Source organism: Eumetopias jubatus, unplaced genomic scaffold, assembly GCF_037043125.1.
Source record: "Eumetopias jubatus isolate StellerSeaLion01/CBP00866 unplaced genomic scaffold, mEumJub1_p1.0 scaffold_12, whole genome shotgun sequence".
NCBI lineage: Eukaryota > Metazoa > Chordata > Mammalia > Carnivora > Otariidae > Eumetopias > Eumetopias jubatus.
In genome coordinates, this window is record NW_028274818.1 from 41642662 (window position 1) to 41662888 (window position 20227).

At 35.7% G+C, this 20227-nt stretch overlaps 1 protein-coding gene across 2 annotated transcripts in view; it reads left to right on the top strand.

Annotated features, from left to right (window-relative positions):
- XPR1 (xenotropic and polytropic retrovirus receptor 1) overlaps positions 1-19986 on the top strand; it is a 245114-nt gene extending 225128 nt beyond the window's left edge. Inside the window, exons 12-15 of one of the 2 annotated variants that reach the window (XM_028121531.2) lie at positions 5919-6085; positions 10379-10518; positions 16114-16335; positions 19357-19986. In XM_028121531.2, coding sequence (XP_027977332.1) covers positions 5919-6085; positions 10379-10518; positions 16114-16335; positions 19357-19417 — 590 coding nt within the window. In that variant the 3' untranslated portion in view covers positions 19418-19986. Of the gene's footprint in view, positions 1-5918; positions 6086-10378; positions 10519-16113; positions 16336-19356 lie in introns of those variants that run through there. The other variant, XM_028121532.1, reaches the window with a different exon arrangement.
- The last annotated feature ends 241 nt before the right edge of the window (positions 19987-20227 follow it).

Genomic DNA, 20227 nt, shown 5'->3' on the forward strand with positions numbered 1-20227 from the left:
TTTGAGAGAGAGAGAACACGAGCAGAGGGGAGGGGCAGAGGGAGAGGGAGAAGCAGACTCTCTGCTGAGCAGGAAGCCCAATTTGGGATTTGATCCCAGGACCCTGGGATCATGACCTAAGGCAAAGGCAGACACTTAACCAACTGAGCCATCCAGGCGCCCCTCTCTTTACCTTTAAAAATATGGTTACTAGAAACTGTAATTAATATCACATATGGAACTCTTCCTCCAGTTTTTCATCACTCAGGTATCAACTCCTTCTCATCACTCAGGTATCAACTTACAGACCTTCTCTGTCTGAACACTATCTAAAGGAATTCTGTCAGTCTCAGCCCTATTACCATGTTCTTTTTTCTTCATGTCACTTTTCACGGTGCGAAATTATCTTGTTTATTTGTATATCTGATCATTGTCTACCCCCACTAAGTAGTAAACTTCACAGGGGCAGGAAAGTTGCTCATTAGTGAATAAGATTTATTAGTATGTGCTTAGTACCTAGAACATCTGACATATGGTAGGTGCTAATTCATTGGATGTATGGATGGATGGTTTCTACACTGTATGACATGGCTCAAGACTCAGCTTAAATAGTGCCTCCTTTAGGAGGCCTTTCCTGGCTATTAAACCTCCTGAAAGCCTGGTTTATTGAGTCCTCTGTTATGCACAGTTCTACAGTTGTACTTATACACTGTCTTTTTGTTTACTTCCTATCTCTTCTTTTATCCTTTAGCCCTTAGTAGTTCTTCAGTATATCCATCCCCATTCTCTAAAATATGCCTGGTTACCCAATAGGCATTCACCATGTTTGTTGAATATAGAAATAAAATTTTTCTTTTTAATTAATCTTAAGTATTATAACTATATGTTAATGAACACAGCTTATAGTAGACAGTAAACATCTGTTGCATGAATAAATGAATTCCTGTGTAGTATTTTTTTATTATAGAAACAATATAGCAGGGCTGCCTGGGTGGCTCAGTTGGTTAAGCATGTGCCTTTGGCTCAGGTCATGATCCCAGGGTCCTGGGAAAATATCACTACCCTAATAGCAATTATTTTCCTTAGCCCACTTTTTCCTTTTATTTTTAATAATACAAGTAAAACATGGATGTGTATATGTCACTATAAAAATAAATTTCAAATAATACAGAAATACCTAAAGTTAAAAGTGAGCCCCTTTAATAATCTTACTTCCTTCATCAGGAATAGATACCTCTGTCTTTTTCTATAAACATAAATTTTATATACAGTATGAAGTCATATATGTATAGTATTTAAATTCTGTTTTTCACATACCTTAGAAATGTCTTTAGTGTTACTTCATAGTTTTATGGAATTGTCTTTTCATTTTAGAATTGAGATGGATGTAGAGCAACAGTTGTCTAATGGGACGCCTGGGTGGCTCAGTTGGTTAAGCGACTGCCTTTGGCCCGGGTCATGATCCCAGGGTCCTGGGATCGAGTCCCACACTGGGCTTCTTGCCAGGCAGGGAGCCTGCTTCTCCCTCTCTCTCCCTCTGCTTGTGCTCTCTCTGTCAAATAAATAAAATCTTTAAAAAAAAAAAAGTTGTCTAGCACAAAAAAGTTCCTTGTCTTCATTTATCCTTAGGCCTAATGATTTCCATTTTTGTCTCAATCATTTTAAGATTATGAATTTTCTGTAATCACAAAGTTAGAAAGAGGCAGAGTCTAGATTCAGACCCAGATCTTCTTACTTCAAATCCAGTCATCTTTCCACTTATTGACTGTCTCTCTGAACTTAAGCTTTCTTAACTATAAAATGGGAATAATAATGTCTTTCTTGCCTGCTCTTAGGATAAATATGATAATCACCTGAGGAGGCTACATGTGACCTCACATTTTAACTAAAACATACTAATGATCAGGGAAGTATCTATATCCATTTTTAGAGAACCATATTATTCTTGTAATTCAGTGTTTTGATGTTTTTCAGGTTATGGGAATAGAACTAAGATTTGCTAGATGCCACACTAATTCATAGCTTATTACCTGCATGGGTTTGGGTTTTGAAAATGGTGTGCAGTCTCTTTTTTTTTGTTTTTTAATTTAATTTTAGATTAGAAACTAGCAAACTGTTATCAGAATAGAAAGGTTTTGGTTGAAAAGAAAACCATTCACTTTCTCTTTACACAATGCCACTTCTTTCATTTTTAAAATATCTTCCTGAAACATGGTTCAAGGATGATTTTCATATATAATTTTTCTGGTTTCTCTCTTAGCACTTTTCCTGGTATATTATTTTGCTTTATCCCTCCTATGATAACCCTGGGTACAAAACTCTAAGAAGCTTATTTTTATTTGTTTTACATTCAGTAGATAACATTACCATAAATATTTTCAGTATGAATTATGCTTCTAATATGACAGGTGTGTAATAGAAGCTTAGGTTAGAATAGCAATGACTTGATTTTCTATGATTCTGAACATCACTAAAGTGGGCTACCAGAAGTAGCCAAGAGAGAATTAGATGTAATTGCTTGCCTAAAGTGATAATATCTTTCCAGTACATCCCCTGAATACCAATAAAGGCAGATGATTTCAGGGAGAAGCACTCCTCATTTGGGAGATGGGAAAGATCAAGTAAGGGTAATAATTAAAAAGAGACCAAAATGTAACACATGTAGACTAGGTGTACACTAATAATTTTTTGAAAAAGTAAGATAAAGCATTACTTATTCCAAAATATTCTGTTGAAATACTTGCTTTTTGAAGTCAGTAAGGGCTTGTATGTGTTTCATAGAAATTTTATGGAAATCATATGAGCTTAGAAAGGAGGGAGATACTTGACCCACTGTACCATTTTAAGAATTATCCTCTAAGAATAGGACTTGTATTAAAATCTAGAACACATTAAAGAAAACTAGCATATTGATTTTTGTTTCCTTATTAATTCCTTTCTTTTAAACTTCCCCCCACAATCTCCTTTTATATAATAATTTGAACTTGATAATTTATTTAGTAATTAGAAAAGAAATTGGGCTTCCAGTAATAACACTTGATGTTACCTGTACTTACTTGAGAAATACTCATTTTTTTAACTTCTTGCTCAATGTATCTATTACTTCTCATTTCATTACTTTTACTTAGCAAACAAAATGATGGTTTGTTTTTGTAAAAACTAAATGAGATAATATATATGAAGTGCCTGGCTCATAGTAAGCATTCAGTTTTTTAAAAAAGTGTTGCAAATATAATTTACGATTAAGTTGCTGTCTTTGTCTCTTTGTGTTGATCTTGTTTTGAAAAATATGAGAACAGTGTGAATTTTATTAAGGTGCTATACTTGCTTTGCAATTTTCTTTGCAAACCTTAGTAGGTTACAAGATTTTTAAATGCAATCATGATGCTAATTATTGAATAATACTACTCAGTTAGACTGTGTCTATCTATAGAATGAAGTAAATGGAACACATCCAACTAAACTAGATAAGTATTTTGTTAGGACTTTTAAACTGATAATTTATGTGGTACGGTGTTATAGTATAAACAGTCAACCCAATTTACTTTTGGTGAAGAAGAGTTTTTATGAAAATAGTTTAAACCTGAAAATGTGTTTATTTTATTTTATTTATTGGGCGCCTGGGTGGCTCAGTTGGTTAAGCGACTGCCTTTGGCTCAGGTCATGATCCCGGAGTCCTGGGATCGAGTCCCACATCGGGCTCCCAGCTCAGCAGGGAGCCTGCTTCTCCCTCTGACCCCTCCCTCTGACCCTCAGGGGGAGGGGCAGAGAGAGAAGCAGGCTCCCTGCTGAGCAAGGAGCCGGATATGGGACTCAACCCCAGAACCCTGGGATCATGACCTGAGCCGAAGGCAGACACTTACCCTACTGAGCCACCCAGGCATCCCTGAAAATGTGTTTATATCTAAGCTTAACTGTTCACTAGTATCACTTGTGGACCATTGAAAAAATTAATGGTTTTTATTTCCAACCGCTGACTTTCCAGAAGAAGCTGAACAGTGATGTGCTGTTACATGTTTAACAAACCAGCTTTTAGGTAGGAGTAGGGACAGGAGGTACTGATTTGCAGTGTTTGTTGATTTCCGTGGTGTAAGTACTTCCACCATAGCCAGTTTAAGCTACTAAGATAATATTGAATGTTGGGAAAAGCTATAGTAGCACAGCAGTATATAATGTTTCCATCATACAGATACAATAAACATACATAACTTAAAAAAAAGGGTAATAGCAAAATGTAGTGAAATAATGAATTTTGAGTTTTTATTACCTTTGTTTTTAATATAACTAATTGTAAGTTTGTATAATTTAATTTTTAATAATTGTGTTTAACAGTTTTGAAAATGTAACAGTTCTTTTGAGCTGGTATGAACTGATTAATACTGGAACTATAACATACCCATATTTTTTAAATTGGCTAAGTAATTCTGATGCAAGCAACCTGGCAACTTAATTGTTTTTCTAAAATAGATAAGATCCTAAGTACCAAGAGGTCATTCCATAGTCAGACCCAAAATGTCTTTTCCAGGCTCATTTTAAATCATACTCATTCTCTTTACATCCTCCATGTTTCACCCACACTAGATTTAGATTATTTGCAGCTCCTCAAACACACCTTGTACTTTCCCACCCTCCTGGCTTTTCATTATCTTCCTTCAGCTTTGAATATCCTTGCATCATCTGCCTGACTTTTGCAACACTGTTTGTTTATTCTTCTACAAATAACTCAAATGCTACTTCCTCTTATTTCCTACTGTTGGAAACATTCCCATTCCCCTTGATGTTCTCATAGTGCTTTGTTTATACTTCATTTTGAGCTCAGATTTATCATTAATAACAAATGACTATTTCTACTTACTATATTATAAATTTCTAAAGGGTGCCTTTGAATTATACTGTACTTAATACTTTTAATGCCTAAAAATGATTAATAAACACTTGTTTTAATAGGAAGGACTTTATTTTAATAGGAAGGATTGTGGATAAGGCATGATACATCCTTTATTTTCTGTGCCTTTGGGAAACTAACCAAAATTTAAACTTTTTTGAATTAGATGTTTTGTAACTTTTTTCCTGATAACTCCTGATTTCCTGATAATTCCTGATTCCTGATTTTTCCTGATAATTCAGGACCATATTAATACCTATATCCTGGGAACACAAATAATATCATGATGACTCAAACTTACCAAAGAAGAATTTCATTAGAGAATATATGAAGCACTTAAGAGTGAAAAATACTAAATTATATAACAGCATATGCAAATTATTTTTATTATTCTGATTGAGTGTACTTTGTTGTGTTCCCAGCATTTTCATCTATAAACAACCTCTAAAAGCAAAAATATCATGCTTTGCTTTGTGATCTGAGAGAAATTTGCTTTCGTATATATCCTTAAGGATAATCAATCTGTTGCTTTCTGGCTTTTTATCTGGAATTAAAAGTATCTGATTGCCTTCACAATAAGTATAGACAAGATCTAAGTATATGAAGGAAATGTTCTAAGGTTAAAACAATCCAAGAATTTCTTGAAGCAAATGTAGCACATTTCTTATTAGTGGTGTGTCTCAATTTTTTTTTTTTTCATTTTTGACCCTAATCTGCCACCTGATGGTAAAAAATAAAATGACATCTTTTGTAATATTCAAAACCTCCATTGCAATTATTTGGATTTTTATGTATTCAGCATAGAGCCTCTAAAACTCAAATGCACATTTGTACAAATTTTATGTATTTGGTAAATGTTTGATGATTACTTTGTACTTCAGGAGAATCAGTTACTCTTTAACTTCTATTAGACAGCGTTCCTACTAGGGAGATTTGTTTAAAATCTTCTTTTATGGTGCTGTATAAAGAATCTTTTTTAAATTAGTTTTATTTAATGAGGAATTTTACTTAAATCTCACAGTTGTCTCTTTTACCTTTCCCTTTCTTTCTTCAGAACGAGGTCACTCAGACACCATGGTATTCTTTTATCTTTGGATAGTGTTTTGTATCATCAGTTCCTGTTATACCCTCATCTGGGATCTGAAGATGGACTGGGGTCTCTTTGATAAGAATGCTGGAGAAAACACCTTTCTCCGGGAAGAGATTGTATACCCCCAAAAAGTATGTACAAAGAATGCTTGTATTTGTTTTAAAAACAACAGCAGCAGCTCCAGTGTATCACCAGCTAAATCCTATTATGATGCATACCTAATCCCAACCTAATATATTGAGAAAAAACAACTAATTACCAAAAAATACTAATTCATTTTGTCAGCAAAAATGCCAGTTTTTTACTATATGCTGGGCACTATAGAAAATAAAAAAGTTCTCATTCTCAAAGAGGCCATAAACTATATTAAACAGGTAAGTAAACAAATTGCAGTACAATGTGATAAAGTCTAGAATAGAGGAATAAGTAACTTACTATAATATATGACCTAATTTTGAAAATGCAGTTTACTCTGTCTCACATGCCCTCTTCTCCCCCCTTTTTGTCTGCCTTGCAAACTCCTGTTTCTCCTTTTTTTATTTTAATTTTTTATTTATTTTTAATTGAAGTATAGTTGACACACAAGTGTTACATTAGTTTCGGGTGTACAACATAGTGATTCGACACTCTATGTTAGGCTACGCTCACAAGTGTAGCTACCATCTGTCACCGTACAGCACTGTTTCAGTACTGTTGACTATATATTCCATGTGCTGTACTTTTCATCCTAGAGACTTATTTCATAACTGGAAGCCTATATCCTCCCACTCCCCTTCCCCCATTTTGCCCATTCCTTTACCCCCCACCCCTCTGGCAACCATCAGTTTGTCCTGTGTATTTATGGGTCTTTCTCTACTTTTTGTTTATTAATTTGTTTTTTGGATTCCACATATAAGTGAAATCATATTTTAGATTCCACATATAAATGTCTTTCTCTTCTGACTTCACTTAGCATTGTGCCTTCTAGGTCCATCCATGTTGTTGCAAATGACAACATCTCATCCTTTTTTATAGCTGAGTTATAGTCCAGAGTGTGTGTGTGTGTGTGTGTGTGTGTGTGTGTGTGTGTGTGTGTACACGCATCTTCTTTATCCATTCATCTGTCAATGGACACTTGGATGGCTTCCATATCTTGGCTGTTGTAAATAATGCTACAGTAAAACAAAGGAGGGCAGATATATTTTCAAATTACTGTTTTTGTTTTCTTTGCGTAAATACACAGGTGGAATTACTGGATCATATGTAGTTCTATTTCTTTTTCTTCATACTGTTTTCCACAGTTGACTATACCAGTTACATTCCCAACAACAGTGCATGAGGGTTCCTTTTTCTCCACATCCTCTCCGGTTCCTCCTTTTAAAAAGTCATTTCAAGGGTTACTTTCTCTAAAAAGTCTTTATTTTTCTAAACATATTTAACCGTTTGTCCTAATCCCATTTTACCCTCTACAAACTTGTCTTGTAGCAGTTAGCACACTGTATTATAATTATCTGCTTAGGTATCCATATCCCTCACTGCCCGGCATAGTTCCTAGCATATGGTAGACTTAATATTTGTGGAATGCCTCAATAAATACTTGACTGAGTAAGCAGTGCTGTGAAAGCACAAAGGAAAGGAAGTGCCTGACTCTCCTTTGGTGCATCAGATAGAAGGCTTCTCTTTTCATTTATTTCAACCAATATTTGTTAAAGTAAAGTACCAATTTAGTCTGAAAACACATGGATAATTCCTTAGGAATTATTTGTATATGAATAAAAGGATAAGAGAGCCTAAATTAAAAAAAGACCCAGAGTATCATTACTCAGATAATGAAAGAAATTAAACAATGAACTAAGAATCCTGGTAAGTGAATTCTGATCTCAGGTGTCTCACTAACTAGCTACACAACTTTAGGCAACTGTACTATAGTGTATTCTTTTCTACTGGATTATCTCTTGATCCTTTCCCAGTTCTAAAATTCTGTGATGAGGAAGGATGTATAGATTGGGTCACTCATACTTCATACTATGTCAGAATGTCACCAGTACCTCAAAACTGAACTTTGAAAAGTGTGCGAATATGTAACATTCAGTTGGTGAATAGGGAAAGCTGTTTTATTAAAGTGTGAGCACTAAAGATAGACGGTAGGAGAGTGGATACAAAGAATGATATGTAGGGCAACTTCAGATAAGTAAATGAAGACAGAAAGGAGGATATTAATTTACACTGATCTTTTTCTTTACGTAGGTTATAGCAATAATCCCAATGTGCAAATTTAGAATATATGACCAAGGCACTAGACATATCTTTATAAATCTCATTTGAAAAGAAAATCAGAGAGCACCTCAGTTGTTAGAGCATGCCACTCTTGATCTCAGGGTTGTAGGTTCAAGCCTCACATTAGGTGTAGAAATTACTTTAAAAAATGTTTTTTTAAAAGAGAAAGAAAATCAGTAATGTTAAGTACAAATCAGAGAGCAGACATGAGCTCAGGTAAATGATGGTCCTTTTGTGCTTACTAAAAGGTAAGCTTTATTGCCTCCATATATTGTTCTTGCCTTACTGAGAAATATAATACATTTACTTCTCAAGCTGATTGCTCAGATGAATTATTCATATTTTTATGTAAATGTTAATCCATGCCTCCTTTTAAATAGTTCTAACTTACTGGCTTCTGTGTAATGAAATTAGTGAATAGAGATTTTCATTGAGTTTCATTATTGCATTTTCATAACCCTAAGAAATACAGTATATGGTTTCCTACATTATAATTTGCAAATTTATAAGAAAAATGTTCTGTTAGATCGCCACATCCCTTTTCATCTTAAAAAGACAAATATTGGAATAAAATTCATTCTACTTGAAAAAGAAAGAAAAGCTATCTTGAAATCAGTTCTTAGGGATTAACAGGTCATATTGCTGAGCACCACACCCGGATCCAGGAAGTATTTTTGTTATCTCCATTTTAAAACTTAATTTTTCTCTGTCTTTTGACCTCATGTTAAGTGTATTCCTCCCAAGACTTTAACATTTTTGGTAACATCAAGCTCCCACATAGTCAACTGTGGATCATTTTAAAACTGACTCTTAAAGTAACATGAAATTGCAGTTCTTCCCTGAGGCCTAATAATGAGTTCACTGGATGTGGATTTATCCAAAAACTGCATTATCGCTGTATTGGATGGATGGGGGAAGGAACGGGGAGGTATGTAAATATGTTAAAATCTTCATAAAATTGGGGCGTCTGGGTGGCTCAGTCATTAAGCGTCTGCCTTTGGCTCAGGTCATGATCGTAGGGTCCTGGGATCGAGCCCCGCATCGGGCTCCCCACTTGGCGGGAAGCCTGCTTCTCCCTTTCCCACTCCCCTTGCTTGTGTTCCCTCTCTCACTGTGTCTCTCTCTGTCAAATAAATAAATAAAATCTTAAAAAAAAAAACTTAATAAAATTTATTCTGATCAGCAGTGGATAACATCTCCAGTTGATTAATCAAGATATTGCAATATACACACATTATTTAGAAATATGAAGGATAAATACTAGGAGAGATAGCTACAAATTCTGAAATTGTTGGTCTCTAGAGAATGAGAAGAGAAGGTGGCAAGGAGATTGCTCTTTTTTTGTTAATAACCTTCTAACATGACTAGTATTCCTTTGTTAAATTTTGTAAAAAAAAAAAAAAATATATATATATATATATATAAATGTGATGCTGTAAATACATGGCTATTCTAGTTCCCATAAGATGTCACAACCTTTAAATACATGTATTTAAAGAGCTGATTATCCAGAGATTAATAACAAATCCATGGATTACAGTTCTAGTCCATTGGCAGTTTGTGTACTTAAAACTTTTGTGTAGCTAAAATTGGACTCCAAAATAGTGGGTACTAGTATCTGAAAGAATTTGAATGCTGTCTTTCCCATGTAAAAATACAACATTCCTTAAATTCAACCCATGTTTGTGATACCCAAGCTTCATTTTATTTAATGACCTCAAAAAACAAGGTAAAATTCCTTCAAATGCAGAGTAAGGCAATTTGAGAATAAAAGTGCAAATAACACAGTTCATTAATCTGCTAATCTTTTTGCTCTTGAGTCTTTATTAGCATATGATGTACACATTAATATATAATCTCAATCAGATTAAGGATCTCATCTGGTTTATATTTCTGGGGTTTAGAAGAGAGCCTGGCATACATTATGAGAATAAAATATATTTGTTAAGTGATTAATGAAATTCAATAAAACTTCATTTTGATATTGCACTATTTGAGAAAAAAAATAATTTGTTGAGATCTTTCTAAAATAGAAAATAAAAATAAAACCATTTTTCCTCTTTAACCTGTGCTTGTTGGGACATATGTGAGTCTCGTTGCTGTGATAGGTGTGCTTATTTGTGAGAAACATAATGGTACGTGTACTCAATTTGCTTATTATTCCTTAGGCCTATTACTACTGTGCCATCATAGAGGATGTGATTCTGCGCTTTGCTTGGACTGTCCAAATCTCAATTACCTCCATGACATTGTCGCCTCATTCTGGGGACATCGTTGCTACTGTCTTTGCTCCCCTTGAGGTTTTCCGGTAAGCAGACTACCAAAAAGTCTATCGAAGTTTTTTTCCCTTAGAAGACACCCAATACTTACAAATTAGAATTTATTAAAACTTATACTTGAAAGGCTTAAATTTTCCAACTTTTCTCAAACTTCTCATTGGCCTCAGATTTGGAAAATCCTCCTTGAAGGTCTAAGAGGTTAATTCTTACAAAGTTAAAAATACTATTAATGATGGCTTATAAGCTTTTTCTAGAATTGGGCTCCATTGGAAGGGTCATGAATGGAAATTGGGAGGTAAAAAGTCTTAGAATAGAAATTAAAATAATCTTTTGAGAATCATTATTTGCAATTTGATATTCTGGGTTATTCAGGCAGCTTTTTCACTGGAAACAAAGGAAGTGCCAGAGGAATTGTCTTTTAAATCTTCCTAAAGACATCAGTGATCTAACAAGATAGCCTAAAATCTGAATAAAAGCAGGTACCCCAAGGTAAGCGAAGCATTAAAGCTAATTTTGCTCTAAAGAAATTTGCTAAACCTAGAGACTTGAGATTCAGTTGTGATAACAAGTTCAAATTTGTTTCACCTAATAACATAGCTTGAAAATATGTAAAACAAAAGCTGATGTTGCTATAAAGTAGATAAATTTACAATTTTAGAGGAAGATTATAACATACTTTTCTCAGTAATAAACAAACAGTCCCATTAATCAAATTGACCTAATTGACATATACAGAGCACTGCATTCAACAACTAAATACACATTCTTTTATTTGCATGTAGAACATTTACCAAAATTAACCACATGCTGGACCATAAAGTAAGTTTCAACAAATTTCATAGGATTAAAATCACAAAAAGATAACTGAGAATCCCCAAATGTTTAGAAATCAAGCAATACATGTCTAAATAACCCATGGGTCAAAGTTGAAATTGTAATGGAAATTTTAAAATATTTTGAGCATAATGAAACTGATAATGTGACAAAAGAAAATGCAAGTTAAAGCCGTGCCAAGAGGGCAATATGTAGCTTTAAATGTATACATTGGAAAAATAAACAGCTTCAAGAAAATTTTAAAACAGCAAATCAAACCCAAATGAAAGTAGGAAGAAGGAAATATAAAGAACAGAAATTAATGGAATAGAAAATATGAAGGAGAGAAAATTAAGCCAAAGTTAGTTCTTTAAAAAGATGAATAAAATTGGTAAAATGTGTAAGTATGACTGATGGAGCAAAAAAGGAAAAAATGCACAAATTACAAATAAAAATCCTCAAGATATTTTTTTAAAAGTGTAAGATGAGGGGTGTCTGGGTGGCTCAGTCAGTTAAGAGTCTGACTCTTGATTTCAGCTCTGGTCATGATCTTAGGGTTGTGAGATCGAGCCCTGTGTCTGGCTCCATACTGGTCATGGAGCTTGTTTAAGATTCTCTCTGTCTCCCTCACTCTCTTTCCCCCTCCCCTTCTCTTAAAAAAAAAAAAAGTAAGATATTATGAGCAACTTTATGCCAATAAAGTAAAACATTTAGATGGAATGGACAAATTCCTTGAAAAGCACTGTTTATTAAAATCAATAAAGAGGTGGCCATTAAGGAGGGCACGTGATGTAATGAGCACTGGGTATTATATAAGACTGGTGAATCACTGAACTCTACCTCTGAATCTGATAATATACTATATGTTAATTAATTGAATTTAAATTAAAAAAATATATAAAATCTGATAGGTTTAGATCTATTAAAGAAGTCATATTCATATTTAAATCCTTCTCACAAGGGGGGTGCCTGGGTGGCTCAGTAAGTTAAGCATCCAACTTGACTTTGGCTCAGGGTCATATTCTCAGGATCATGTGATGGGGCCTGCATCAGCTCTGTGCTCAGCAGGGAGTCTGCTTGAGATTTACTCCCTCTCCCTCTGCCCCCCCCCGCCCCCGTCATGTGCATGCACGCACGTTCTTTCTCTCTCTCTCAAATAAATCTTTAAAAAAAAAATCCTTCTCACAAGGAAAACTGTAGGTCCAGGGAATTCCTCCAAATATATGAGGAGGAAATATCACTTGTACATAAAACTCTTCCAGAGGAAAGAGGCAAAAAAAGGAACACTTCCCAGTTTATTTTGTGCAACCAGCATGGCTTTGATATCTAAACCTACGAGGACATTCCAGGAAAGACCAACCAGTCTGTCTCACGTAGAGTAATGCAAAACTCCTGAAGAAAATATTGGCTAATGAATCCAACAACATATAAAAAGCATAATACATCATAACCAAGTTAGTTTCGTTCTAGGAATGTGAGATTTAATATTCAAAATCATTTAACATTTAAAAATTAATCTGTATTAACGCACCACATTAATAGAATAAAGGGGGAACATCCTTCATGTGTGTAGAAAATACCATTGAGAAAAAGTCAGTACATGTTCATGAATAATTCAAAGATTATCTACAAAAAACATAAATAAGATCATATTTAATGGTAAAACACTGTAAACTCTCCTTGAGATCAGGAATGAGATTATTATGCATCTTGTCACTTCGTTTTAACATCATACTGCAAGTATAGGTAGTGTAGTGGAGGGTGGGGAGGAGACAGTGTAAGAATGAGAAAGGAGGAGCCCCTGGCTGGCATAGTCTGCTAAGCGTCCAACTCTTGGTTTGAGTTCAGGTTGTGATCTCAGAGTTGTGAGATCAAGCCCTGCGCTGGACTCCACTCACAATCTGCCTGAGATTCTTTCTCCCTCTTCTTCTGCCCCTCCCCCCAGCTTCCTCGCATGCACACTCTCTCTCAAATAAATAAATCTTTTTTTAAAAAAAAGAATTAGGGAAAAGTAAAAGTAATTATTCATCCATGACATGATTGCATATGCAGAAAATTCAAAAGAATGTACAAATAAGCTATTAGAATAAATGTAGCTGTGTCCTTGAATACAAGGTCAATATAAATAAAATTTTAATATTCTAAAAAACAATCCCAAAAAACTAGAAAATGAAATTTTAAAAAACACACCATTTTGAATAGCATCAGAATATATCATATACCTAGGAATAGATTTAATGAATGATTATGTGTACAAAAATTGACAAGCCAGTTCTATAATTCATATGGAAACAGGACGAAGAATAGCCAAGACTAGGGGTGCCTGGGTGGCACAGTCAGTTGAGCATCCAACTCTTGGTTTTGGCTCAGGTCTGATCTTAGGGTTGTGAGATCGAGCCCCGCCTTGGGCTTTGTGCTCAGTGTGGAGTCTGCTTGGGTTTTTCTCTCCCTCTGCCCCCCCCCCCCCCGCTCGCTTGCTCTCTCTCTAAAAATAAATGAATAAAATCTTACAAAAAAAAAAAAAAAAAGGAATAGCCAAGACTGTGCTGGAAAGAAAAAAGCTAAAGGACTTATACTCTCAAATATCAAGACTTACTATAGAGCTACAGTAATTAAGACAGTGTCTGACATTAGTGAAAGAATAGACAAATAGTCCCCTGGAACAGAATAAGGAGTCCAGAAACAGACCCACACATACATTGACACTACGTGATTTATGACAAAGCGTTAAATAACAGTGTAGAAAAAGAGATTCTTTAATAAATGATATTGAGTCAACTGGATATCCAAAAGGGGGGGAAATGAATCTTGATTCTTATTGTATACTGTATACAGTATACAAAATCAATTCCAGGTGGATTGCGGAACTAAATATGAAAGGTAAAATCAGTAACCTCTCTAGAACACAGGAGGGCGCCATAAAGGCAGCTTTATATTATTATATTATATTTTTTATTTCTGAGTGGTAATTACACAGTGTGATCACTTTATAATAATCAAGTTGCCCACTTAATGATTTGCACAATTTTGCATATCTATGTAATACTTGAATTTAAATACTTATTTTAAAGAAAGCAGCCTAAAAGAAAAGATTATCATCAAAGAAGTGAGTTAAGGGGCGCCTGGGTGGCTCAGATGGTTAAGCGTCTGCCTTCGGCTCAGGTCATGATCCCAGGGTCCTGGGATCGAGTCCCGCATCGGGCTCCCTGCTCCTTGGGAGCCTGCTTCTCCCTCTGCTTCTGTCTCTCTCTCTCTCTCCCTCTGTCTCTCATGAATAAATAAATAAAATCTTTAAAAAAAAAAAAAGTGAGTTAGGTTGACTGCTGACTTCTCAACAGTAACAATGAAAATCAGAAGTTATTAAAATGATATTTTCAGTGTGGCTGAAAGAAAATAATTGTCTACCTAGAACTCTTTCTCCATGGAAAACACCTTTCACAAATGAAAATGAAATAAAGATATTTTCAAACATGTTTATAGCATTCCTCTGAGTCAGGATGGGCACATCTATCACAAAGTCTGATAAAATAAGATAAAACCTGGAAACATTAAGATAAACCTGAAAGATAAAGGTTGAATCTGGAAACAGTATACTTGTTGCTATTAGTACTCTTTCCCAATCATGTGTCAACCCTCTTCTTCTTCACTTTCCCAAATGTCTAGGTCTAGGACCTGAGACTCCATTACTACAAGACCTACGCCCCTCCCACCTCTTTCTCTTCCATATATGATGCTGTTTTATGAATTTAAAAAAATTTTTTTCTAGTAAAGAAAAACTCACTTTTTAAATTGATTATTTCATTTCTCCTTTAAAAATTATTTGCTTAATAGTAGAATCGGATGTTCTATCACCCATGAAAAACAAAAGCAAAAAGCCTCCTTTGAATCTACTTTCCTCCTCCAACTCTTGCCCATTTCTGTCTCCTTTACAGCAGAATTCTTCAAAAGAGGTCTGTACTTGGTATCTCCACTGTCTCACTCCTCCCCATTCTCCCTTTAATTCAACTCAAATCTTTTTTCCCAATACTCAAACTCAATTGCTTTTGTTAATAATCTACAATAACAACAGTAATAATAGTAATAGCAGCAAACACTCATGTATTGCCCACTGTATGCCTGGCACTGTTCTAAACACTTTATGTATATTAACTTATGAATCCTCATAACAGTCCTGTGAGGTAGATACTGTTACTGTCCCATTTTGCTAATGACACTGAAGCATAGGTTAACTAATCCAAGGTCGTTATACCTAGTAAATGGTGGAGTCATGATTTGAATCTAGACAGTCTTTCAGAATCTGTATTCTTGTATCCTCCTGCCTCTCTGTTTTGCTAAATCCAGCAGTCAGTTCTCTGTACCTACTTTACCTCTCAGCAAAGCCCTTTTTTCACTTCATTTCTCAGAAGCTGTACCCTTACATCTTCCTAGCTGTTCCTTCTCAACTCCTTTACTGGTTCTTCCTCTTCCCAAATTGTAAATGTTGGAGTGTTCCCAGGGTTTAATCCTCTGCCCACTTCTTGCCTCCACTTATATTCTTCCTAATCCCATGGCTTGTGCAGTTCTCCAGTCCTGGACTCTCCCTTGAACTGCAGACACATACCCATCTAGCCAAGGGAATTTCCCCCTTTGCCTAGGCCATTCTGGTTCCCTCCCCACCTACCACCACACATCTTTTCCTGTTTTAATATTCTAACCCTTCATTCCTTGTTTTTATTTCATGAGTGGAAACTTGATATATGGAGAGGGTTACAGGTTACAATAGTAAGTTCAGATTTTATAAATAATTTGCCTACTTACCCCATTTTGCTAAGGCGATTTGTGTGGAACTTCTTCCGCCTGGAGAATGAGCATCTGAATAACTGTGGTGAATTCCGTGCCGTGCGGGACATCTCTGTGGCCCCTCTGAATGCGGATGACCAGACTCTCCTAGAACAGATGATGGACCAGGATGACGGAGTACGAAACCGCCAGAAGAACCGGCCATGGAAGTACAGCCAGAGCATATCCCTGCGCCGGCCTCGCCTCGCTTCTCAGTATGTATGGCTTCCGCTTCTCAGAGACGAGTTTCCTTCAGGTTTTGGCCTTGGCTAACATTTAAACTAAGACGGTATGAGGTTGAACCACATGAAATTGCAGGCATTCAGCCATTTTTCACCTACAAAAAACAGCAATAGCAGCAATTTCATATAATCCAACCTATAGAATGTCTGAACACATAGAATAAAATGTCATTTATACATTAATTAATGTATTAAAGCTACAAATTTGACATTAAAAGTACACTGGGGAAAATTTGTTGGAGAATAATTTACTTGACACTTCAGTATGTTTTGTATACAAATAATTTTCAGGTTATAAACTTTAGGAATCCTGGCTCTGCCACTTGGCCTCTATGTAACCTTGACCAAATTGCCTAATTTCTCTATATTGCCCTTCATCTGAAAATTGGAATTAATATGATCCCTGCTTATAGAGTGGATATGACATGGGATTTAGACCAGTTTCCTCACAGAAAGAGTTCTTATATATAAATAGCTTATATAAATATTTTTTTTTACTGAAATAGCCACAACAGTATTTTTATAAGTCATTAACTTTGTATGATTCTAAAAGGAACAATAAATGTAGAATGTATTGTGGCTGCATTTGGAACTTAGAGACAGATTTCACAGTGGACTGGAATGACGGGGAAGACTGAAGTTGAGCATGGGCAGTTGTCCAAAGGATAGAAGAGTGCTTGACTAGCACAGAGGCGCAGCAAAGACGTAAGGGGTAGGAGGAAAGCCATGTGACTAGAACTATAGTAAAAAAAAATTTAGCTGAATAGATGAAGTATGATTGTAAAAGGCTGGAAAATACAAGCTTGATCATACATACAGGCAGGAAGGATTCAAAGAATGTTTTTCTATTTTTTTTTTTTTCGGAGAATGTTTTTCATGGAAGAATGACATGAAAGTAGTATTTTCATAAGTTTTAATGGCACTGTGCAAGATACTTTCGGAAATGGAACACTAAAGGCCAGAAGACCAACTGGAAGGCCACCACAGTATTCTGAAATATCAGACATCAAAGACTTGGGTTAGGATGCTTTACAACAGGACTAAAAATAATGTAAGGAGATGGTAAAGGAAGTAAAAAATAGGAGGTGGTAATAGTAACCCATAGATATAGGAGAGCAGAGGAGAAATTGCCCAAGATTCAAATAAATTTGGAAGTTCTCTGAAGAGGACAAAGTAGAGAAGAGAAAAGCCGGGAGCTAAGCCTGAGGAAACACAGGCAAGAGAAAAAAGAATAAACAAAAGGAGCAGGAAAGGAATGGCCAAGGAGGTCAATAGCAAGAACATCAAAACAAAGCAATGAGACCATTGTAGTAAGGAAGCAGAGTTTGAAGAAGCAGGAGGAGAGGGGTGTGAGGGATGGTGGGGTCAGCGAGGTAAGTGCCACAAAGGACTGGAGGACTGGAGGTAGTTCTCATTGAGCTACTGAATGTGAATGTCTTATCCTTGTTAGTCACCAGCAGAGGGCAATCTAAACATACACTATTTCAGCTTCAGAACCAGGGAAGCTCTTTGGAACTAGATTATTATATTCAGTTTCAGGTGTTAAGTGGAAAAACACTGAGATACTAGATTGCAAGCAGAGGAAGGTGTTTAGAACAATGGAACAGGTTATGTGCAATGGAGAGAGCAGGAAATCTAAAATAAGAAGTTCTGAATTTGAGTACTGACTTTGTGACTCCCTCAGCCTTTAGCACATCCTTTACCTTTTTGAATGTCGGTTTCTACCTCTGTCAAGGGGGAATAATGATACCTACTTCACAAAGTACCACTTGCACTTCATTGGGCTTATGAATTGCAGATTATTTTAACATTATCAAATCCCATTTTTCATCTAGTACAGGAATCTCTTCTACTGCCTCCTGATTAGGTCATCTTATGCTAACTGACAGTTGTTAGTGATAATGAAGTTTATAACTAGATGGGGCACCTAGTTTTATTGTTGGATGGTTATCGTGGTGGATAGCTTATGTTAGGCTGAAATAGGCTTCACTGTAACTTTAACCAGTTGATCCTAGCTGGGCTCTCATAACTTAGACTCCTTCCTCTTCTACATCATACCCTGTCAACTTTTTGAAGACCACTGTCATGCCTCTCCTTAGGTCTTATCTTCTGCTGGTTTACTCACCTAGTTCCATGGGTACCTCAAATGGCAGTATTTCTATCAATGCTCATCATAATTCCTTTACGGATGCTTTTTACATCTATTTTCTCACTTGATATTGACAGTGTCTCCATGAAGTAGGAGTACTATTATGTGAAATGGGTATATTATTATTCCTGCTTTATAGAGATGAAGATTAACACTCAAAAAGGTACATCATACAAAGTCAGTACTCACAACTCATATCTTCTTTTTTTACTCAAGTAAATTAGCATGCAGTGTTTTATTAGTTTCAGGTATACAATATGATTCAACATTTCTCTGTATTACTCAGCATTCACCACAATAAGTGTACTCTTATTTCCCCCCATCCTCCCACCCACGTCCCCTCTGGAAATCAGCAGTTTGTTCTCTGTATGTAAGAGTCTGGTTTTTTTGTTTGTCTCTCTTTTTTTTTTCCTTTGTTTGTTCACTTGTTTTGTTTCTTAAATTCCACATGTGAGTGAAATCATATGGTATTTGTCTTTCTCTGACTTCCTTCACTTAGCATTATACTCTCTAAGTCCATCCACGTTGTTGCAAATGGCAAGATTTCATTATGTTTTATGGCTGATCAAACTCAGATCTTCTTCTAGATTGCTTCTTTCTCTGCTACACATGACCGGCCATTTTTCTTGTTACCTTCCTCTGGTTGCAGTCTAGTTTCTTAATGTTTTTCTAGTCATACCCATAATTGAGTATGAAACTCCAGGAATCGTCCATCGGGTGCAGTATATAATGACCATTTACGATGTACTTTTAATGGTGATAAGATGGGAAATGTACCTAATACCGTGAATATGTTTGTATTTTAATAATGGTCTAAATGCTTTTTTTCCCCCTTATTCCACTAGATCCAAGGCTCGTGACACTAAGGTATTGATAGAAGACACAGATGATGAAGCTAACACTTGAATCCTCTGAAGTCTAGATTAACGTCTTTGGTTTTCCTACTCTACAATTCTTTCCTCGACCAACGCAACCTCTAGTACCTTTCCAGCCGAAAACAGGAGAAGACACATAACACATTTTCCGAGCTCTTCCAGATCGGATCCTATGGACTCCAAACAAGCTCACTGTGTTTCTTTTCTTTTCTTCTGGTTTAATTTTCATTTTCTATTTTTAAAACAAATATTTACTTCATTTTGCCAACCAGAGGACATTTTAAGGAACAAAAACATAGTATCTTATGGATTGTTTACAATCACAAGGACACAGATACCTATCAGGATGAAGAACAGACATTGCAAGGACCCTCTGATGGGACGGTACCGAGATACCTCGGATTCCGCTGGGCCCGGTTTTGACTGGTTGAAACCGGACATTGATTTTTAAATTTTTTGTCAGTTTATGTGGAGATTTTTTCCTTTCCTTCATACCCAGCGCAAAAGCACTGGCCGCACTTGCAGGGAAAGTGCAACTTAGAGCAGTACCTTCATTCACGAAGCTACTTTTTAATTTGATGTAACTTTTCTTATTTTGGGGAGGGTTGCTGGGTGGGTGGGAAATATGATGTATTTGTTGCATATAGTTTTCTCATTATTTATGAAACTTAACCATAAAAGAATGCTATAACTCCTGTGCAGTGAAGGTGGTAACGGGGAAGGAAGATGGGAAGCTAATGTCGGACAGCATTTGAGGGTTAGTCCACAGTACCTCTTTCATGAGACAACTTGCACCAGTCTGACTTTTTCTTTTCTTTCTTTTCTTTTTTTTTTAATTTTA